General features: G+C 41.6%; 1 protein-coding gene across 20 annotated transcripts in view; it reads right to left on the minus strand.

The window, feature by feature from the left end:
- The window catches only part of plecb (plectin b), a 103,204-nt gene that overhangs the window by 39,758 nt on the left and 41,504 nt on the right, over positions 1-21,942 (minus strand). For 3 of the 20 annotated variants that reach the window (XM_008323748.3, XM_008323747.3, XM_008323746.3), the window contains exon 1: positions 11,567-21,918. The exons of 12 other annotated variants lie outside the window; for them this stretch is intronic. In XM_008323748.3, the coding sequence (XP_008321970.1) occupies positions 11,567-16,190 (4,624 nt within the window). In that variant the 5' untranslated portion in view covers positions 16,191-21,918. Of the gene's footprint in view, positions 1-5,319; positions 5,474-11,566; positions 21,919-21,942 lie in introns of those variants that run through there. 5 more of the 20 variants (XM_025061649.1, XM_025061647.1, XM_025061632.1 and 2 more) reach the window with 4 other exon arrangements.

Below are 21,942 nucleotides of genomic sequence, written 5' to 3' on the forward strand. Positions count from 1 at the left end.
AGATATAAAGAATTTCTCTTGGGTGATTTGTACCCATGAATACTGAAAGTGAAGATGAGATAAAATATAGAATTAGAAAGAATTAACATCTACATCTGAAATAACCATAATATTCTAAAAAAAGGTCATCCTTTACAATTAATAATATTACTACATGATCAACTTCAAGGAGCAGATGTCTAATGGGAAATGCCAATTATCATACAGTAGTGCCTCAACATTTTCTGATAAATAGTTAAATAGAAAAAATCCACTCTTGCAACAACCATGTGGTTTCTCCAAGCTGCAAACACCACCTGAGACACGCCCCCACCCCAGAACGTCCTTCAGCTGCCGTCACTCACCGACACAACACATCCGACTGTACAGAAATTGCCACCTATTTCCATACGACATGATTTCATGCAGATGACTCCTTTTCCCACCGTTCCCTGAAGCAGCCATGTCCTGACAGAGCAGCACACTACAGGAGCCACACGTGGCCCCTGGGCTTCAGACGCACGGTGTCAGCTGCTGCAAGGAGACTTAAAAATAAACAGGAACCACTTCCTAATGGATGGACTCCACCCGCCACCCCGACTCTCTTTTATATACAAAACAAAATCAGCAAGCAGGTAAAAAAAAAAGTCAGATCCTTTATGACAAAGGAGTCACGTCCTGTAGTCTATCTATTTTTACCAGTTTACAGTCACTCAAGGTCAGTATTAGCAGCACTTGTTGCTGTCGCACATGTCTTCACTGACTACAGCAGAGGAGAAATCAAATTTATTTTTAAGGTTCTTGAATATGGACTCTGTAGAAGCCACAGATAAAGAAACACTCTATTATCAGCACCTACTGATCAATAATCAATAAGTTAGGTTTTTGTGTAATTCTATTGCAATCATTATATGGAATGATACAAAATAAAACTCAAATAATAAATCCTAACCATGAGATGAAAGACAGGGTTTTATGTTTTAGGATCAGTGTACAGCTGACACCCACCCACCCACGCAGTCACCCACCCACTCACAAACACCTTTCAACTTCAGGGTGAAATGATTTAGGAGGGGGCACAGCTGAGCTCCACCTATAGGTCACATTCAAAAGGGAAAGTAACCTAAATATTCCACGCTCTCTTCTTACAGGAGACTGACCTCTAACACAGGACACTGTCTGATGTCTCACGCCCTAAACCGGCCATCACTTCTCACACACGACAGCAGTTTCATTCTCCTTCTCAGCATCGTTTTTATCTCAGACTTCATCAACGCCGATCCTGTGTAGACTCTGCCAATATTGGTGGACGATAGTAATCGCAAAAGAAGAAGCAAAAATTGTTTACGTGATGGGAAAATCGAATGAGAGTGACTAAGCTTAAAAACTTGATGATGATGTTTACCATGTGGGGACAGTTCTGAGTGGATTTTCCTGGCTGTTTAAACAGAGACGGGGAGGTAATAATGCAAGACGAGGTCTGCAAGGTTTTAAAAAGCAAGATGGGATTAGCACGATAATCTTGTTTAAGAAAAACACAGAGACATCTGTAAATACATACGTACATTCAAAATTTGTTTGGATGTAGATCTAAAAAGAGATTAACACCTCAAAAACAGCAACAGCTCTACAGATGAGTCAACTGCCACCGTGTCAACTGGTGGCCCGCGGGCTGAATCTGACTGTTCACACTGTCCAATCCAGCCTGCGACTGGATTCTAAAATAAACATCATATAATAATGGTAGACAAAATGCGGTTTTTATTTTCAACATGTCTGTCCAGAAAGATCCTGGCCCTCGGACACATATATCACTGACCCCTGCTGTACAGAGTGAGCAGTACCAGTAAACACCTTAAGTCTAATGTAAAGTAAACTACAACAAGTAAAATGAACCAGAAAATATGGAAATTGTCAATCAAAGCTAATCACTGCCACGTGTTCCTTATGTAACACCATCTGCAGGAGTGTGTACAACTACTGCATACTCACACGTACGCCACACTACACTAACGGTACTGGTATTAAAAGAGCTGATGTCACTGCTTATTATATGAATAAATAATCTGGCAGAAGACAAACACTCCTCAATGAATATGTCAAGGCAAGGTTGTTACAATATTTTTACTTGTAACTAACAATCCTTACAACAATTCAACAATCCTAACTCCCCAGCTTTGCTGCATTCATCTTGACCTTTGTCATTTATTGAGGCTTGTTTCCAATTTTCCTCTGTTTTTCCAGTGATCAGCAGAAGTTCATTCACTCACTCATCCAGACTGAGCCACTGAGACTGGGTTTCAGTGTTTATGTTATGACGCATGCCTATGGTTCACTGTGGCAACTCATAGTGGAGAAAGCAATCAAGCACTCCCCCTCATGGAAAAAACATGCAAACGTACCCACACACACACAAACACAGTACAGTAAGTGAGAGAGCTCTGGAGAAAGATCTGGACTCTGGCATTTTCCAGGAAATACACGCTGGTCTTTCCATAACTCAGGCCAAAGCCGCAGCCAGAACTCCGCCACCGTAGCTCAGTATTTGCCAGGCTCAAGGAGACATGGCTACCACAACGTCAAGGCCTCAGCACGTGTGAAGGGATGAACTTTATCAGTAATGTAAAAGGAATGACATTTTCAGCTTTCAGCCCTCGACAGGGCACGGACCCCGCAGAGCACCTGTCTGTAGTGTCAGGGCTGAGAACCACTGCTTTGAAAATTCTTCCAAGACCAATAATGCAAAACTATTTAACCTCCCATTAACAAGTTGAATGACTTTTTACCAAGAGCAAAGTTTTGAGCTGTTCAGATTCAGGAGTCAGAGGAAGTGAAAATTACTACTAAGTTCAGGGAAGGAGAGCTGTCTAATGTGTGTCTGACCCCACCCTATCTCCTACCTCGTGACTTTTCGGATGACCCCACTTCCATAGGACAAGAAGAGAATGTACGTGGGTACAACGCCTGCTAGTGTAGCCCACAACACTGACTCTGAACCTAAAGTGTCTACGTGCAACTTAAGTGGGTGAGGATACCCTTTAATTGAGGTGAGGTCTGCAGCTGAGGAGAGAGTAAGTGGACAGAGGGCACACTGTCATCAGTCGGAACAGTTAAGACCAATAATCCCAACCAACAGCATAGATCAGCGGGGACAGCAGCTGCATTTAACGCTTTAGTATTTCAATAAATTCTACAAGCAGACAGAACATAGATGTCAATGTCACGTAAAACATAAATCACTTATTGTTGCTACATCTTATGTAGCTTGAAAGTGCTCCACTGAACTTTATGTAAAACATAAAAATAAAATACTCAAATAAAAGTAAAATAAAATTACAAATACAATAATTACAACAACCCCCAAAGGACCCCATCCCTCCACTTTAGAAAGCACTGGATGGACATGTAAACTGTATATGCTGTGGTTTGTTATCCCTCAGCACTGCATTATCATCCAACTACACATGAGAACAAAGAAGGCCTGGCTGTTATTCTGACCTGCCATTTGTATTAGAACGGTGCTAAGACACTATTCATCTTACAAATAACGCCTTAGCACTTTGTAAGAAGAGATGACACACTAGGTCACCCTCGTACACACAATCGCACACATGCACACACAGTGATGTGTTACATCGTTTACCAAAAAAAAAAAAAAAGGGTTGGGCGTGAGAGAGTATTATTCTCCATCAATACCCCAACAAAAGCCTTTACTGTAATGTTTCTATGCACAATGACATTGCGTCACTTGGCCAAAACTTGTAAACAGATAATTCAATCTTCAGGCAGCAACAGTGCAATATGACGCTGGGAGTTCTGGAGGTTTCTTTGAGCCGTCGCAGTGTGCAACAACTGACAGCTGACTGACGCGCATGCACACACACGACTAATGTAAAGGGTAAACATGCCACACGTGAAGCCGTGGGGATCAGTAACATGATCAGTGTTGGGCATAGTTTTCAAATACAGGAGACAGGAGAGGATAAACGTGTATTAAATATGTTAACTCAGGATTGGTCAGATTAAACACCACGCAGATAGACACGTCTCTGACCTTTACAGAATGACTTTGTTCCAATTTACTCCAAGCCTACAACTTACAGCTCTCTTCTTACCTTGACTCTTCTGTTGTCTGAACCGCCAAAATAAAATCACAGATACTATGTGCCCCAAGACCACCAGTGCGGGGAGAGTGGTTCCTGGGGGGCCCATATGCATTTGTTGGGGCCAGAGAGATATAAAGTAGATGAGATTAAAAGGGACGAGTCTGGGCTGCTGTGACAGGTGGACCTTCACTCTGAGGGGAGGAGTAGGGGGAGTGCAGGGACATGAGGAGGCGTGCTGCACGACAGCAGGGGCATTTTAAAAACGGACACGCAGAGCAGGAATTCCTCCTGTTTTCCCCACCCTGCAGCTGTAACTAAAAGTCTTCTTCTGGCCTGCCCCGCCTGATTGTTCAGCTGTTTTCAAGTGTACTGTAAATTCTCCATACATTTTAGTGGGAACAAGTTTTACAAACCTAACCCAAAACAATGTATTATTTCTGTTCTGATAAAACACAAAATACCAGAAACCAAAATACCAAAACCACAAAACACCAATAAATGTCACAGGAATTAGGAGTGCTGATAGTAAAACAGTGACTTTCTATAATCTCTCTAGGCTTTCATTAGAAATAAGACTTGTTTTTATTTTCAAAATCTGAATACAATATTTTTTTTTATTGTTACACAAAAATCTAACACAACCCAGGACTTTTGAGAAAAAAAACTCAATTTTTAAAATTTAATAAGACCACTGAGATGGTCTGGAACAATGGCAGATGGTTTCTGGTTTCATATCTGCCCGTGTGTCCTACAGCCAGACAAAGCTGTCTCACACACACTTAAAACATCTGAAATAAAACACAGGCTTTAATTCCTAATTGTCGACACCCATCAGATGTCCGACTGACAGGAAAGACACCTCTTTAAGGTGTCAAGAAGGGGGAGAGGGGGCGAAGGGAATGACTTCTCTGGCCAACTTCGATCCACATGCCATCAAACAGAGGAAAAGACAAGAGGCAGCCAAGCTCACTCCTGATTAGTCAGTGACATTGTGGTTAAATATGGAATACAATCTGTGCTGTAGTGAAGGTTTGTTAAATGTCCTTGTGTGTGTGTGTGCGTGCGTGCGTGTGTGTGTGTGTATCCTGTGTTTACAGCCTCCAACTGGGAACACAACAAGACTGCACTCGATGTGTTCGCCAAAAAGCACGACAGGGAGCCAGACAGATCAACAGATTTCAAAAGAGACACAGAAAGACAGACACAGCAAAGCAATTCCGCTCTGTGGACCTACCAGGTATGATCTTCATCTAAGACACAAAACTGGGAAGAAGAGGAGGACAAGGGTGAAGAGGAGGAAGAAGAAGAAGAAGGAGAGCCGGACAGAGAGGGAATGGCGAGAACAGGAGAGGCTCCGGTTTGTTTGCTCAGTACTGCCTTGTTTCTCCCTTGTGTTAAATTGTGACAGGCTGTGCCTGCTGCTTGGATCAGTCAGCCTGGTCTCCCTGTGGTACAGGGAGGAGGGACAATAAGTTAAGCCTGGGGAAGGGGGCAAATGTGAGGGGAGCAAGAAGAGGGGCGCAGAGAGTAGGGAAGAGTGGGAGACCTTAGCTGGGTGGTGGTAGCGGTGGTGGTGGTGGTGGTGACGGCTGGGAGGTGGAGCTGACTGAGAGTTATAAATATCCAGGACAGCCAGATGATCACACACTGTCACAGTTAGAAACTGATGGAAGTGTTCTCTGTTGGGACACTTGGCCAAGTCCCTTAGAGACACCGTCTCCACAAACATAAGACGACCCCCACCCACACTAAATCTGAATGTTTGTGTCCCCTCCGTCTGGTGAAGGTGCAGCCATGTTTATCTCTGACAGAAAACACACCTCATATTCCCAGGACTTGACTTCCGAGCTACTGTGTGATTGACACATCCTATATTTGTCAAGGATGTCATATTACAAGCACTTCCAGAATAAGACCCATCACTACTTCACTAACTGAAGCACAATTTATCTGTGACAATGACATGAACAGTTAACTGTTTGTGTTTACGTCTTTTTTTTTTACCCTAACACTTTATTTACTCACATGTTCATATTGTGCCAAGGATACATTTGCATGCTGACAAGCAGAGCTCAACTTCTCTCCCTATGGAGGGTAAAAATAGGGGCCTTAAGGCCTACCCTGCTGCTGAGCAATTTCATGTGGTCATCCAATTAATACGTATTCTAGTTATAGTAAAGCCGTCGGCCATTTCTATAAACCTGCTGTAAAACTGGGAGCATGAACAGGGAGGCAGTGGTGCATTCACTGTCATTAAAAAAGAGATTGAATTACTCCACCATGACCACTGTTTAAGCATTTACCGTATCAATGCAAATGAGCAATTTAAACCTTGAACCATTTGCTTGGAGACATTTCATGCTGCTTGGCTAATTTACATGGTTAATGCTAATTGCAGTCTGATGAACTGATACTGATTAGTACAGACTGCTCTGGAAGGTGTAGATCCCAGTGGTTAGAGTTTGTTTTACTTTTATCAGGTATCTAGCAGCAAGTAAGATACATTGATAGTTTTTGATTATTTATATTTTTAAGTAGGGAATACAATGCAAACTGGAATAGCAATTAAGTCCTAATCATAATAAAACTAAGCATCACCACTGGTGGAATATCTCACTGCCTCACACTACACGTCCATCACCAAACAAATATAGTGATGGCCACATTAAGAGCATGACCACAGCTTCCAACCATGATCCAATGATGCTTTGGGGATCAGAGCAATGCACAACATTCTCCAGAAATAGTAGTTAGAATATATGTCTCTTTTTAATTGTCCTCTTGACGACTCGTCCCATTTACTCAGTAATGCCAAAACTTTGCCAACGTGGTTTCCATAAAGCTGAGCTGGAGGCTCTTTTCTCAGGGAACATGAAGAGTATGGATGGACCTCATGTGTAAAATAAAGGCAGCTAACTGAGATGGCATGAGGGGGATTTACAGAGAATTCCAGCGGGGAATACCTCCATATGCTTCCCGCTTCCATGAACTGCACTCAACGGGAGCCTTATGCACACATTACTCTTGTCAAGAGGCAGCTTGAAAGGTATTTAAACCCTGGGCCCACAGAGGAATACCAGCACAGACACAATCTACTCCTCAATCCTGCAGAAGCTCCATTTTGTAAACATTGCTCTTAAATTATCTTGACTTAGCAGGTGGTGGGGACGGCTCTTGAGAATATATGGATTAAATAAAGGTCAAACTAAAGGTCAGCACTTTAAATGTCTATACACAAAGATACATAAATACCACCTAAATAAATACCACAGCTCAAAAGAGAGAGAAAACAAGAATCTTACTCATAAAATTGAATGCTTGCATGTCTGCGCCTGTAATCAGGATGAACGTGTTACTTGGGAAATGACTCACATCATAACTACGTTGGCCACACTCTCAATGTATTCCACATGTTATTGATTTTTCTGTTTCCCAGGCTTTGGTCTGCAGTCGTAGAGTTTCTCTTGAAAACAGAATGGTATTTATGTCAATAACCAACAAAAATCCTTTCTGCCTCATTGTGGGTGAGTATGACTTTCTTCTGGCTTGTAGGGGCTGTGACAGTACAACCTCAGTCAGTAAAACAGTTGGCAGCGTGGATCATAATTTTATTACTGTGATGACTGTCGGACTTTATTCAGATCTAAATACCTCCTTATGGCACGGTGATGCACAAATATACTTGGCTGCCTACTAACGGCTGCTGTTTACCAGAACGCATGGGTTAAATCATCTGTAAGAAAATACTTGTTAATGGTGCTAATCTGGCTTTCCTGCTCTATATTTATCTCGATATGTTTTCAAAGTTGGACATGCAGTTTGGGCGCTTACTGATTACAGTATTTTGTGAAGCTTCACATTCAAACCAATGTAAACTGTGAAACTATTCAAAGTAATGTATTTTTCACAGTGAGGCATACATGTGTTTTGGTTGTGGCTGTTGACTAAGGTGTTTTGAAGTGTTTTGGTTGTGGCTGTTGACTAAGGATGATGCTGTGAAAGAGTAAGCAATAGGGCAGTGACTATTTTTTCCATTTGTCGTCAGAGGGAAGGTGGGGGGGGGGGTCAACCTGGTTCGGGCCGTTACATTGATGTCCAGCCTTTGCTAATTATGTTTGGGTATTAAATCTGATATTACACAGTGTGGTTGCCAATTGGCGATGGAAACTGGCAACTTAGGCTTGTCTGTTGGTTCACTGCGCTCATCTGGATTATGGAAGAGGATTTACTTTTGGCTGATTGTCCTCCTGTGTGATCACTTTTCATGTGCCGATGAAGAGAAGTTTGAAGCAGTGATCTTGGAGCTGATAACTGCAGACTGTGGTATTTCTCAGCTTACCATTCTCTATTTCTCACATGATGGGAGGCTAATATGTTCTGCATGTAACGTTGAAAATTTTGAAGGGATTTTATTAGCAGCCACAGCAGTAAAAGGTAGAACATGGCAGCATGAAGTTGTTTATTTTGTTCAGAGTGCAACACTGCGGGTGGTCAGGAGGAAAAAAAGTGGCAACTTCTGTTCCTGCTGCCAACTTATAACAATATTCCATTGAGCTGCTCTGCCATTATGTTCCCTCGCTCTATTTCTTCTCAATTCTAAAAGGTCAGGATCATAATCCAAGCAGTGAGATTTGAGTATGGTCAGAGTGAGTCACGCCATCGAAATGATGTGCCACCATAATGAGAGACACAGAGCTGGTGCACACACTGTAGCTGTTCATTTGACCAATCACACTAGAATGCACAGACACAGCTTTAAGGATGAAAACGTGAACGACCTCAGTGGCATGTCTGGGACGTGCCACCATTTAATTTGCCCTGGTGCCACGGGAATCCTTTTAAAAAGTATCCTTTTTTTAAAGTTTTTTGACCACGCCACATTCAACAAAGGTTCTAAAAATAATTTTAAAAATAGCATCAAAATCCCAAGAAAATTATAGGCCAACTAAACAGCAATTGTTCTGAAAGCACGATTTTGCCAAATTGGGTCAGTTTAGCAAATACATAAATTCATAAATTTCATGAAGGCATAGTATGTAGGATTTTTACATAAATAAACAAACAGTAGAACCACAAAAAATGAAGCCTCTACAACATGTTAAAAAGGTTGAAATATTATGGTGTTCTTTAATCTTCAGAAAATGTGCTGTCTGTTTTTTTTTTTTTCTATTTCTTTTGAAAATGTTCTATTCGTGATTCAAACTGCAGTCTCAGTTGCATGCCATTAGGTGGTAGCGTTGCAACTTCAAAGTTTGACAGCTGCTACTAAAACCCAAACTTAGATGGAGTGAGGGAGTGGGTCGGGGGAGGGCAAAATTAGTTTAGGTTAGCAGGAGGGAGACAAGAATGCATTGCAATAAATACCTGGAGAAGTACAGCACCTGACATGAGTGGGCGCTGAGCGCTAAAGTACTAGTGTAGAGAAGGATCACAGCAAGCATTTATGTTAACGTTACGAGGTGCATTTCTTGTTTTTAGAAGGCAATTGGTCTTCATTAATTTATTACTTGTTGACGAACAAAATTGACTTTAGTCATAGATTACACTGTTTTACCGGTGTACTCACCTAATGGGCCCAGCCCAACAAATGTGCTGTTAGCATGGCCTACAGAGAGCCTGTCAGTGCAGAAACTGTTCCTTCAGATTTTAACTTTCTTGTTACTGTTTTCTCTTTCTATGCAACACATTTTTAATCTGAAAAACCAGACAGTTTAGAATGTTAAAAGTAGTGTCACTAGTCTCAAGGGTGTTACTGCGTCTGCTGACAGCTATTTAATTAGGTAACATACCAAGAATTCCTGAGTCAAAGGAATAACAGCACTGAAACTGCATGTCAATAAATTACAGCTCCATCTATCACAGTATTGCACAACTTGGCTAAGGCAGAGTTTCTCAGCCAAGATAGTTAAAGACACCTGTCACTGATTTATGTCACATATGCAGTAACCCTAACTTTAACCTACCGTTTAGGTGTACTTTATTTTGAGTTTTCAATCACTGGAGTTGCAGTATTTGTTTTTTGGGCCAGATGACAATGGTAATTAACGGACAGCAGATGTCAGCAGTGGGTCAGCAAACACCATGTGGTCTTTCAAGTGTCGTGCTTCATCTCACTTTGACTTCAATATGTTGCGGAAGCATAAGTGGCTAAAGTTATATAACTTTAATGTAACAGCAAAAAGAGACATATTTTTTAGAAAGAGAACCACGAACTGAATAAAGGAATGAGGCTGTTAATTTAATCCAGATCGACAGTCACGTGTGCAGCCAAACATACACACCCATGGAGTTGTGAGCAAGCTCTTCCAACTTCCTGGCTCTTTGTCCAATGCACACACCCACAACAGACAACACCCATGCAAAGTCCTCGGTAAAGGGTAAAGAAAGGAATAATCAAATGACAGTATTTGAATCTCAGAGGTTGTGTAATAAATATCTAAAAATCAGAGTCACATGCTTTGCCATCACAATATATGAGTAATGTTCCTGTAGTTTCACTTCTACAGCTGCCACCACAGAATCACATGGCTCTTTTCTGTGACTTGTGTTAATCCGATGCAGCCCAGATCCAGCCACTGCACACTGTACTGTTATAACATTGCTTACTTATCTTTCATGTTACTCCTACGCCTGGTATGCAACGGGCACGCATTATCTCACATACAAGAAATGTCTGCAAAACTGAATGAAGAAAAACAACCCCATCACATAATCTGGTCTAGGAACATAGTATTATTGGAGCGAAGAGGAGAAATACTCCCAAAAGCACCACACCTCCCTGCTTTGGCTTTAACTCGTGTGTAGCTATCTGCAGGGAACAGGCGAGGCTGAATCTCAGCACAGAGCCCCACCTTATTGGAATGACAACACATCTGTGAAATCTCATTTGGCCAATTCTCAGTGTCTGCACAGCCTAATTCATTACTCAACAGAAGTCCAACTCCCCCACCCAAAACATTTAGATAAGCAGCAACTGATGTGTGTAAATATTGCAAAAATGATTTTGTAGCATAAACCAACTGTCTATAATACACTAATGGACATGCTATGGCAGTGTTAGTGATTGCACATCTATTTGAACACACGATAATTAAATCACAGCTACATCCCAATGTACTCTTCGCATCTCCACTCCAAGACTGTTCCTAAAAAGAAACTGACTTTGACTCTTGTCTACATATCAAAATACAAGCAGAGCTTTGCCACACGTAACCAAGAGTCCTAAACTGTAATCAAATCTCCCCAAATGATGCTGAATGGCGTGCAGTTACATGTAATTACAGCACTGGAATGCTCTCTGAGTTTGAAATACAATATGTAGTTGACAATCTACAAAGGCATCATTAGAACAGTGCCCAAAAAGCAAAACTAAGACCTCCCACGCTTCAAAAGAAAGGTGGGGATTTCAGAGTAAGACCAATTAGATCACGTGCATTTATACAGCAACATAACGCAGGAAATAGGAAGAGACTTTGACAAACCTTCAAGGAAGTTTGGCCATGTCTTCTCCTCTGGCTCCTCCAGAGAGTGGTCCCATCCCACGTCAGGTGAGGCTCCCTTCACCTTGGCAGCCTCTTGCAGAATTGCCCGTTCTTTGGCGATTTCTTCCAAAACGTCCAGATCCAGTTCCTCCTCTTCCTCTTCAGGTTGCACAGGTGGAAGAGGTGGCTCTGCCCCAGCAGCTTGAGGACTGACAAGCTGCTTCACCTCAATGATCTCTTCAACCACTACAATTTTCTTCCTCATGGTGGCCTCGTCAATGTCAGGGCAGACAGAGTCACAGCTGTCACTCAAATGAGGTTGGTCAGGCACAGCAGCTGCGGGTGTGGCAGGGGCAGAGGGTGTGTCCTCTTCCAAGTTTCTCTTCCTCGATTCCTCCTGTGTTGAGGCCTCGGAAACAGAGAGCCTTTTCTCTGTGCTGCACTCTGCAGCCTGAGTGGCCAAATGTTGTGCAACTATGGGAGGCTCCTCTTGCTCGACGAGGGGGCTGGCCTGTGTCTGAGCTCCAGCTGCCTCTGCTGTTTCTTCTGACGCTGATTCTCCGGCTGCGGGTGCTTCCCTCACAGTGGAGGATGTTTTTGGTTTTGGAACCTCCCGCTTGATTTTTTCAACAGAGAGCTGTGTTGGCTCCTCCTCCCTTTTGTCTGCTGGGGCCTCAGAAGGAGCAGCTGCCTCCTGCACGACTTCCTCACTGCATATTCTGTCAGGAGACATCTTTGGAGAAACATCCAATTCTGTCACAGAACCACTGTCTTTAACAGTGACCTGAAGCAAAGTTGTACTGACAGTTGGTGCTGGTTCATCTGCCTTAGGTGAAAGGACAGACTTTGTGTCTACGATCTCTGTGTCTGGAGTTTTAGTCTGCTTTTTTCCTTTGCCTTTCTTTTTACTCTTTGACTTTTCCTCTGCAGCTTTCTCTGTGCTCACACCGTCTTTAGTCTCAACTACAGCTTTTTGGGTCTCTGATTGTAAAGTAGAGACTTTCTTTTCAGGACTGAAACTTTCTTTTAAAATTTCAACTTGAGTTATTTTTTGCACAGTCACCATTTCAACCCTGTGAATATCTGTATTCTCAGTTTTCATTGCCTCCATGTGCAAGGAATTAGCATTTGATGCGTCATCAGTGCACACTGGTCCCTGTGAGGTCTTACACAGAGTAGTTACACTGCTCTGTGCAACCTTCTCCTTGACATGTGACTCGCCTTGAATCACCACAGGGGGCTCTGCAGGCTTTTGGTCAACGCTTTGGGATGTTTCCTTAGTTTGTTGGAGGACTGCTCTGGGCTTCTTTTCACCTTGATGAGGAATGTCTTTTTGTTTCCTCACTTCTTTGATGTCCTCCACAAATGTGTTTTTCTCAGACTCAGGTACAGGCTCTGAGGTAACCATTGGTACTGGCTGGACTGAAATTTTGGTCACTTCATTCAGTGGCTTGTCCTCTGAGGTCATTTTCTTTTCAACTTTTGCATTTATTTCTTCCTCAGCATTAACACCTTTAGAATTCTCGGCTAAGGATTTCTTTTTTTTCCTTTTTGATTTGGAGCTTCCTTCTACAACTTGTTTGGCTTCATTAATCGCCTCAGTTTCCTCAAAACTTGTACCAGACTGAGATAAGGACTCTGCCTGTGCAGATTTAGAATCCTGCAGTAAGACGTCAGTGACAACCTCCTTAGACATTGTTTCTTTTGTGCCACGAGGTTTGAACTTCACCTCAGTTTTATCCTGTTTTGTAATAACTTCTTCAACAGTCTTCTCAACTACATCTTTAAGATTGGCAGAAGGAGCTGAGATATTTGTACTGACGTTAGTTGTTACTTCAAGTACCAAAGGCTTGGACGTAGTTGTTTTCAGTGACTCTGCCTCCTTTTTGGTTTCTGTTGAGCCATTCATGTGTGGCTGTGTTGCACTGCTGGCTTCCTGAACCACTTTAGCCCCAGAGCTTTTAGCTGCTGTATCTGTGGACAATGCTGACATGCTAATGTCAAGTTTAGTGGTCTCCTGAGTCACGATTACTTGAGCAGACTTTTTAACCTTTATATCATCTTTTTTTATTTCAACTTTGGTCTTCGGTTCTTCAGGTTTAAGAGCTTCTTCCTTTTTGTCCACATTCTGGCCTCCTTCTTTCTTGACATCCTTTTTCACAGGTTTGTCAAAGATAATGTCAGATTTAGTGACAGTTTCAGTTACAACTGTGGTGATTTTAAGGTCAGAGTCTTTGGAATTAGCAGTCGTGGGCTGAACTTTGTCACTAATAGTATTGTCTGTTTTTTTCAACACAGCAGATGTAACAACATGCTCCTGCTTTTTTGAATTTTTTTCTATAATAACTTCTTCACTAACAGGTTCTGTGATAACTGACATGCTAATATCTGGTTTGTTGGTCTCCTGAGTCACGATTACTTGAGCAGACTTTTTTACCTTTTTATCATCTTTTTTCATTTCAACTTTGAGTTCTTCAGGTTTAATGGCTCCTTTTTTGTCTGCTTTTTGGCCTCCTTCTTTCTTGACATCCTTTTTTGCAGGTTTGTCACAGATAAACTCTGTGGTGACAGTTTCAGTAACAACTTTAGTGATTTTAGGTCCACATTCTTTGGTATCAGTGGTTGTGGACAGATTTTGATCACTAATAGTTTCAACCGTAGATTTCAAAATAGCAGAAGTAACAATATGCTGCTGCTTCTTTGAAGTTTTTTCTATAATAACTTCTTCACTAACTGGTTCTATGACAACTGACATACTAATGTCACTGTCACTAACAGGTTTGGTGATCTCCTCAGTCACGATTACTTGGACAGATTTCTGTACCTTTTTATCATCTTTTTTTATTTCAACTTTGGTCTTAAGTTCTTCAGGTTTAATGGCTACTTCTTTGTTGACATCCTTTTTTGCAGGTTTGTCACAGAAAAACTCAGATTTGGTGGCGACAGTTTCAGTAACAATTTTGGCACTTTTAGGTGCAGATTCTTTGGTATCAGTGGTCATGGGTTGAGTTTTTTCACTAATAGTTTTGACTGTAGATTTGAGCACAGTGGATGTAACCACGTGCTGCTGCTTTTTTGAAGTTTTTTCAATAATAGCTTCTCTAACAGGTTCTGTGATAACTGACATGCTAATGTCTGGTTTGGTGGTCTCCTGAGTCACGATTACTTGGGCAGATTTCTTTACCTTTTTATCATCTTTTTTCATTTCAACTGTGGTCTTCAGTTCCTCAGGTTTAATGGCTCCTTCTTTTTTGTCTGCTTTTTGGCCTCCTTCTTTCTTGACATCTTTTTTTGCAGGTTTGTCACAGATAAACTCAGACTTGGTAGTGACAGTTTCGGTGATAAATTTGGTGATTTTAGGTGCAGATTCTTTGGTTTCAGCGGTCATGGGCTTCACTTTATCATTAACAGTATTGTCTGCAGTTTTCAGGACAGTGGAGGTTTTTTCTATAATAACTTCTTCACTAACAGGTTCTGTGATAATAGGAGCAGCAGTGATAGTGTTGTTAGAAAAACCGGTTGATTCCTGAGCAGCAGAAAATGTCACGGTGGCTTCAGGCATCAAAGAATCTGTTGTCATAACCTCTGCGGATTTAATTGATTTCAGACTTGATTCTTTGGCTTTGTCTCGACCGATCACTGTATCATGAATTATTGTAGTGGATAACATTGTTTTGCTCATTTCCTCGGACTTAATAGGTTTGTCATCAGAGGCATTTAACTTCTCCTTGGATCTTTTGGAAATGAGTTGATCAAATGGAACCTTTGTGGTCGCAGCATTTACAGCATTGATGGTTGCAGGTACACTTCCTGGAGGTGAGGCTTTTGATGACAATGATGTCACAGTAGTCTGTGAAACATCATGTTTCAAACCTGGTTTCTGAACTAGGTCGGAACTTGATGCCTTCTTTTGGTTCTCAATTACTCTTCTCTCCTGAGAGGTTGTTAGCTGCCTCTCACTGCTTACATCAGACTGTAGACTAGAGCCTTTCTTCATCCTGCTCTCCTCCATCATTGTAGCTTCACTTTTAAGGCTGTTCCCTCTCTCAAACAGAGGCCGACGTTGGTCCACTCCTTCCCATGATGCCTTTGGTTTGAAGGAATCTGCATCTAATGGCCGGCCTCTGAACCTGGGGGTCCTGTCAGAGCTTCCTCGTTCTCCAGGACCCATCATCTTATGGCGGTAACCCTGACGCTCAGCATGTGCCTCTTGGCTCTCTCCTTCACATCTTTGTCTCGGTTTGGGAACGTAAGATGTAGGACCTTCCACAGTTTGTACCCGTGAAGCCCTTTGGGCAATGGCTAGAGTAGCGGCTGGCTTCCTCACCCTTTGCAGGGATGCAGGAACAATCTCAGGTGGCAGGTTGAGGTAGTCACGTAGGTAAACAATGCCCTCATTGGTCAGGTACCAGTAGTAATGTCTCCAGGCAAATGTCTCCTTTACTAAGCCCCTAGACTTAAGAGATCCCATAGCCCGGATTACCTGTAAGTTGGTTACAACTTGTACCTCAGAGTGCTTGATTTGAGGCCTCTTGTCTTTCTTGGCCACCATGACTCCATCACGAAACAGGACCTCATAGATAGCCCTCAGATCCCGCAAGGGCATCAGCATTCCGGCAACCATTTTACTTTTTTATGAGTAAAAACAGTCAATGAAATACTATATGAACAACAGGAAAGATAAAAATTAAATGTTACACAACGTGTGTAAGAAAAAATCCTCAGAAAAAACAGCTGTCACGTGTCTCCTAATTCAATGAGAAAAAAAAAGAAAGATAATCCTTGTTGTCTTTTTCTTACTTTCTCTTCCTTTTGTTTTCCTCCTTGACGAAAAAATGTAGTTCCTCTCTGAAACTGGACTTAAACAAGGTCCAAAGTGTACCGTCCCCCCTGCATTCAGCGTGGCTGGGAATGAACAGTCTCCCGTCTGCCGAGATGGCAATGACAGAATGGAAGTGAGGCAGCGTGTGTGAGAGAGTGTGAGAGAGAGTGAGTGAGGCAAACTACTCAGTGCAGCTCCTCCCACCTTCTCTCCTAGAGTCTTAGTAATACAACTGGCATGGAAAAAAAATCTAACCAGAGTAAATGTTACAGCAGGAAGTAGGACACGATGAAATAAAAAGAATTAACTAAAAAAGAATGAGAAAAGTCTGAAGACTGCTAAATGGTGTCGAAGCACATGTTCTGTTTCTCTGTAACTTTTACAGACACCCATCCACAGAGGACACACCTCCTACTTATTGTACACACACTACTCTAAACAATAGTGGCATAAACACACCCTTCCATAAGCCACACACACACACACAGGCACACTTTGGACCAATGAATGGCCAGGCCTCATCAGAGATTAGTTACTGTGTAAGAAAGATCAACGACCAGTTGGCAGCTACATCTATCTCGCCTTGACGGAACCCGTGAAGCATTTGTGTAGATTATTATGTCCAAGGTGTCTAGTTTAACCCGTCTATCAATCAGATGTTACTGAAGAAAACTCCTGAAGAAAACACGGGGTGCAGTTTGCAGGTATCGTGTCACACGTCTATGAATATGAAAGCCCGGTGACATTAGGAGGAAAAAAACAGCCCTACCAAATACCCTGAATCATTTATGATCCATATTTAAATATAAACAGAACAACATATAAATAATTGAACAGAAAAGAACACATGTGTCACTGTCATGCACACAGGGTTAGTTTGATATGAGGCACACTAAAAGAAATCCACCAAAAATAATATAATATATGACTCTATTCATAGCAGTGTTTGTTTGTTTGGAGGATCTCCAGGCCACCGGGAAAAAAAAGGAAGCTACGCAGACTAATCAGTGTTTCTGAGTGCACTTTATTATAGTGATGCAACAGGCTGCAAAGCTCCCTAAACATGTGCTGCTCCTTCAGGGAGGCTAACACCGGACCATGATTTCTCCATTTAGCCAGGAAACATGAATCTCTGCCCCCACAACTATATAAAGAGCTGTGCATTATAGCTAACCTTTTCAGCCCTCTCAGGAACATGATATCAGATTTCTATCCTGCGATCACTTCTGTACATCTGTCTCCCGTTCGTCTCTGTGTGTCAGTGAGAGTGTCCCGTCATGCTCAGTCCGGTTACAGCAGGGTTGGACGGACGACTGACCACAGTTCTAAACTGAGCGGAGGACCACATGTTTGCTCACAATGAATGAGAAGCAGGAGAACAGTGGAGAAACAGCACCGGGCTGGAACATTAAGATCCAGTTGCAGTGAAACGAAACAGTATTTTCCCTGCTGCGCACAAACCACACACACACACGATGACACATCCAAACACCAGCTGAAAAAAAATGTTTTCTTTTACTCCATGGCAACAGGCAAATGAAGTACTTCAGTACTAAGTGGACACTTACCTACGACCACAGGACGTACATGTGTTTTATTGAAGGGCTGGACAACAGCATTATTTCTAAAACAACAGAACTACTGACTCACTAATGTTTTTCAGGGGATTAAACAAAAGACAACAAATTAAAAACTAAAACTGTTAAATAATGGACAGTTTTTTTTCTTTTTGGTTTTAGCAAACATTTTCACCACTTTTCATCCTTATTGATGTCTTCACAAATGCTGTCAGGAATACCTTTCACGGAGCACCTGTCTAGTTGAGGTATGCAACAACTGCCCCAGGACATGGCAACTCTACCTAAAGCATGCATTGACTAAGGCATACTTCATAATGTTTTATTATCTTAAGCAGTTCAGGGGAAGATAATGACTGGTGTAGGTTGGGTTTTTTAAACACAGGTGGAACAAAAGGATTCTTAAGTTACATGTGCGAGAAAGACATTCCATTTATAATGAGGTCAATTTTGTATCATTTAATAGTTAATCACTGAGTGTGGATATACAGTGTCTGAGGTATAATTAACCCTATATAAAGGTGCTCCTATTTATCCTATTTATATTATTTAAAAAATATATAAAAGGCCAGTTGCATAATCAAAGCATGATTTTCACCTACACACGCAACATTTTACAGCTAAAATCTTGAACTTCCAGATGAAACAGAAATGTAGCAAAAACACCCTTTTTATTTTAACAGACTCAAGGTTATACAAATTAAAAATTCCCTATCTGTTTACACATGCATAACTGATAAAGCAGAGAACGCAACCTGGGGTTCAGTAGCATTTACAAAGCAGGTCATCAATCTGCTGACAAACTAACGAATCAGATTTCATTACACTGCATGTGACGTACAGGTGTCACTCTCAAGTGACACCTGTGATGCAGAGATGTGACAGTGAAAGTCACATCTCTGTGACTCCTAACATTAAAGCTACAGTCACAGACAGTGGAAAGAACACATGAAACTACAGCTGTCTTTTATGTCCCGTGTTCGGTGACATTAGCAGCATTTATGACAATAATAACAGCATATTCAATGGCATTAGAATCTACAACCTTTACATAATCTAATTTTACTGGAGGTGTAGCCGACACTGCAGCAGTCATCCACGGACAGAATAATGAATGATGTGTTCCCCTAAAGCACTTCCAGCAGTGGCCTGAATACTCTCTTGGCTGTAAGTCAAGTACTGTGTAAAAGTTTCAGACCTCCACAAGTCCCAGAATAAACTTGTCACCACCACCTGATGATGGCTGCCCAGTGGCCCACTCTAAAGTACTGGGCCTATTATGACATCAGACCTGAGCCACACAGACGGTAAAGGTCAGTAGGTTTTTTTTATTACCTCCTAGTTTGGCTAATAGAAGACTAATGAGGTAGAATCAATGACACAATTGTAAACTAATGTCCACCTCATAGACCAAATCAAAGTTACTTCCTCAGCTACCTCAGAGACTTTTAAAAACAGATAAATAGGGCAGCCCTTACTCCAAATCATGACTTGCTCTTTTGAAGGAACCTATATTTATGCCTGTGAGCTGGCAACAGCCATCTCTGGAGCCATTATGCTTTATAGATAGCTCATCTGACTGATCACGTGATGGGAGTCTGTTTTCAAATGGCACATGCTTGGCACCAGTCTTTAATCAAACCACATCAGAATCTATAGGTCCAGGGTAGAACAACCTTTACCAACTATATTATTGGAAATAATACTGAATACACAGTATAAAGTACATCATCCGAATATCATAAAGACCGAATATATTTTTTATATTAACAATCACATGAGTCTGAGCAGACATGAATGAATGTAAACTGCAACCTGACACACGTCAGAGGTGATAATGTTGGTTATTTGTGGAGCTCGTTCTCATTGCTGTGTACAATCAGGGCCACTCCACTCCCACCCAACGCCAGGAACAGCTGCGACCCCCGATAGAGCTGACACAAGGTGAAGCAGCGACAGCTCTGACCAACTGCTAATGTAAGCAAATTAAAGACTCTTTATTCTTAATTACTTAAGTAATTTAATTAATTAATTAATTTTGTAATTAATGAATACCATTTAACTAAATTGAATTCCTTTTTTTTTTGGTCAATTACACAATGTCTTGATAGGGGGCTTAAAATGTCCAGTGGTAGGTCTACCACCTGCCACCAAAAGGCTCTGGGTTTAATATCACCTTGTGCCCAAATCCTGGATTGGGTTTCGTCAAGAAACCCAAGGGTATCTGGTGTAAAAACTCTGCCAGATCACTATGCAGACTGTGGTAACTCCTGATGTTCACAGTTGCTCATCCCTCACAAGCCCAATGACACCACAACGTCATTCATTTTATTAGTGGGCCAATGGGACGTTTGCAATTTTTGTGGCTATAAAAAACATACAATGTTGACAATGCACTTCTTAACCTCAATGGACCTCAGATGGCAACCTTGGCTGTTATCTGCAAAGGTCATAATGCTCCACAGTGTAAATTAGCACTCAATTACTGAGAGAGCAAATGGTCTTTGAGCTGTTAGCAGAACGAAGCCACAGGGATCGCCCTCATGTGCCGACCATGTGTTTGGACCGGTGTGATGGCAGCGATCTGGAGGAGAGTCTGTACTCTGTGTATCATGCCTACACAGAAAAGAGGAGTAACTACGAAAAAACAAAAAATCCTGTTCTATATACTGTGCCCACAGAAGTGAGCTGAACCACAAATTACCAGCAGACAAAAAGACGCTGTGTGTTTGGGAGCTATAATGAGGGTGGAGAGTGAGAGGTGCGTTTGGCATTCATCACACCAGTCATGAAAAATAAACAATAGTGGATGTTTCTAGGATAGCAGATGTTCAAGGAAGAGGTACTTTACAGTAAAATAAATACATCTTCCCTCTTTCCCCAGAGCCGGGGGGCAGCCACAGGGGGAAATTCTGAACTTGATTAAAACTATGAAAATTGGACTTGAAGATTTGCCAAACTGAACTCTTTAAAATACTACACTACAATACTATAATATAGTCTTGGAGTTATATAAGACTTGCAGAAGGCAACTGTGGAATATAGAGATTGCTTGATTTTTTTTAGTAGAGAAGAAAACAGTTCAGCTTCGGGGGAAAAAAAAAAACCTTTTATAGACGCTACGAGCTGAATAGTTTACTGTGCAGGAAAAGTTAAAAGACGTCCGTTTTTGGCTTTTGTCTCACCAATGTAGACATAAATGCACAGTAAAAAAATCATGGATGAATGACTGCTGAGGTGAAACTGACAGGCCATGCTTGTGTGCTCCAATCTCACACAGTCCACTGACTTCTTTTTTTTTTTTCCAGAGTGGAAAAAAAGAAGTCACAGTATAAGTCTTTGTTTGCTGGAAAAGAAACCAAAGGAAACTAAAAAAGGCAGCCAGGATCTTCATTTTTAGTTTCACTTTAACATCACATTTACACATAAGAAACATATTTAAAACAAGAGTTCTGAGGTGAAAGGCTGTGCTTTGCACACGCATTATTTTTCACACTAATGTTAAATATCCTGAAGCACTTTCAACAATGTGATAGTTGTTCTTACTGCTGAATATAGCATGCCATCTGAAACGTATTTTTGTGATCCAGACATAAAATGTTGCCAAAGTCAAGCTGTGGTGGTTTACTCTGCACAACAGCCAGTAACCGTCAGAGCTCTTTGTTTTGCAAACAAGTTCCAGCAGTGGGATTTGAAGCAGCCCTCAAATCTCGTTCTTTCTCTTGCAAGAGCAACAGGCCAGCTCAGCGAAATGGCAGCCAGGAATCAGAATCAGCATGCAAAAGGGATGGCGTTACACCATTCAGGTGTTTGAAGGTTAAAAGAAACCATTGCACAATTCATGTCTCACTTGCACAACTACTTCCTCTCCACCACTAACTCAAAAAGGCATGACTTGTGGTCTGCAGGTGGCCACTCCTCTCGATGACGTTGATCACTCATTTGCTGTAGTTTATTTAGATTCCCTAAAATCACTC

The sequence above is a fragment of the Cynoglossus semilaevis genome, chromosome 13 (genome assembly GCF_000523025.1).
Source record: "Cynoglossus semilaevis isolate Cse_v1.0 chromosome 13, Cse_v1.0, whole genome shotgun sequence".
Classification (NCBI taxonomy): domain Eukaryota; kingdom Metazoa; phylum Chordata; class Actinopteri; order Pleuronectiformes; family Cynoglossidae; genus Cynoglossus; species Cynoglossus semilaevis.